General features: G+C 43.5%; 1 protein-coding gene across 1 annotated transcript; it reads right to left on the bottom strand.

The window, feature by feature from the left end:
* Positions 1-356: 356 nt before the first annotated feature.
* LOC102252373 (oocyte-expressed protein) lies at positions 357-722 on the bottom strand. The gene has a single exon (XM_005882744.1). The coding sequence runs from the start codon at positions 720-722 to the stop codon at positions 357-359; it is 366 nt and encodes a 121-aa protein (XP_005882806.1).
* Between the last annotated feature and the right edge of the window lie 1,034 nt (positions 723-1,756).

Below are 1,756 nucleotides of genomic sequence, written 5' to 3'. Positions count from 1 at the left end.
CCAATAAACTTTAATAGTGTTATATGGGTAAGTGAACATATTAACAGGAAAATTCCACTTTTCTAGAAACCAACATTTTTTTTTTTTTGGACAAAAAGGAAATTCATTTTATTACAACAGAACTCACATCTGCATCAGAATAACCAAACCACCATCCATCCAGCAAAAAAAGAAAGAAAAAAGCTGAGATTTACGGACACTTGCTTCTTTTGAACTTCAGGAGCAGGAGCAGGTCGGGTCTCATAAAGCTCCCGCCAATATCATGCAACAGGAGACCGAGACCGGGGAGACTGGGGAGTCGGGGGAGGGGACCCATGGGCCTTCAAGAACTTATCCAGTTGTTTCATCTTCTTATCTCAGGCACGGTTTTCCCGGTGCCTTGCTGCCAGGGTCAGGAGCACGCTTTTCATCCTATTTTGGACACGGGACTGTCCGAAAACAGTGATTTCGATTAAGCTCCCAGAGTTCACCTTTTCCACCATCAGCAGGACCTGGTTCATCCACTCTATTTCCAGAATCATGGCTCCGTTTTTGCCGAAGATGGGGTCAGCCAGACATGCTTCCAGGTAAAGCACCAATGGGTCTCTCAGCTCCAGCACAGGAAACCACCAGGGCCGGGTGTGAATCCGTGGCAGTGGAAGTGGCATCTTCAGCAGCCTGTCCAGGGCCTGGGCGGACATCCATGGGTCCTCCTGGACCACCGCACCAGGCTGGTGGACCATACTGGGACCTGCAGCTCCAGGGCGAGGTCGAATTGCTCTCACAGAACTCCAGTCTTAACAGCAGCAACATGACAGTTATGAAGTAGCAACGAAAATAATTTTATGGTTGGGTCACAACATGAGGAACTGTATTTAAAGGGCCAGAATGTTGAGAACCACTGCCCTAGGGTGTTAGCAGCTATTGAATGTACACAAATGTCCTTGGGAGTTTGGCCATGTAAAGTAGGTAAAAGGGACAACTGCCTATTGTACTGATGCATTGAAGGCAGAATTAGTGCCATTTTGGTGTTTGTTTGCCCAGTGTCTTGCACCTAGCAAGTATTCAATAAATTCTGATGAACGGAGTGAACAAATAAATGGAAGAAACCACAGTTTTTTGTTTCTCCATAGATGGAATTATACCACAGATTATGTTTCATAGATTTAAAAACAACAGTCTTCAACATTTTGTTTTGTATTCTGTGGGGAAATAATATATAAAATGTGGTCCTTGGTCTCAAATTCTTACATAGAGCGATATGACATAAATACTTGCAAACTTCAGGTCTGGCCATTGTGTCTCAGTGGTTGTATGTTGACCTATGAACCAGGAGGCCACCATTCAATTCCTGGTCCATGACCTGCTCAAGTTGCAGGCTTTATCCCCAGTGGCGTGTGTGCTGGAGGAAGCTGATCAATGATTTTTTTCTCATCATAGATGTTTCTATCCCTCTCCCCCCCCTTCTTCTCTAAAATCAACAAAAATATATTTAAAACAAAATACTTGCAATCTTCAATAGTTCTCCCATCCCTTTGAAAATGATCTATTTAGAAGTTCTGAAAAGTAATTGTAGAAATATTACTTGAAGTATACAGCTTATTGCCAAATATGAAACTGGCCTTGATATGAAAGCTCATAAGTCTGAGTGATCAGTTCAGGCTGGATTGGCAATGGAAAGCTTTTAAAGAATCAGTAATGTATGTAATACCTTAATCCAGCGGTTCTCAACCTGTGGGTCGCGACCCCTTTGGGGGTCGAACGACCCTTTCACAGG

This window comes from Myotis brandtii, unplaced genomic scaffold, assembly GCF_000412655.1.
Source record: "Myotis brandtii unplaced genomic scaffold, ASM41265v1 scaffold737, whole genome shotgun sequence".
NCBI classification, from domain to species: Eukaryota; Metazoa; Chordata; class Mammalia; order Chiroptera; family Vespertilionidae; genus Myotis; species Myotis brandtii.
This window is presented reverse-complemented; position numbering and strand designations above follow the sequence as displayed.

What these genes read in the sequence shown, in the direction of transcription:
- LOC102252373 (XM_005882744.1), bottom strand. Translation starts at nt 722, where the DNA reads ATGGTCCACCAGCCTGGTGCGGTGGTCCAGGAGGACCCATGGATGTCC.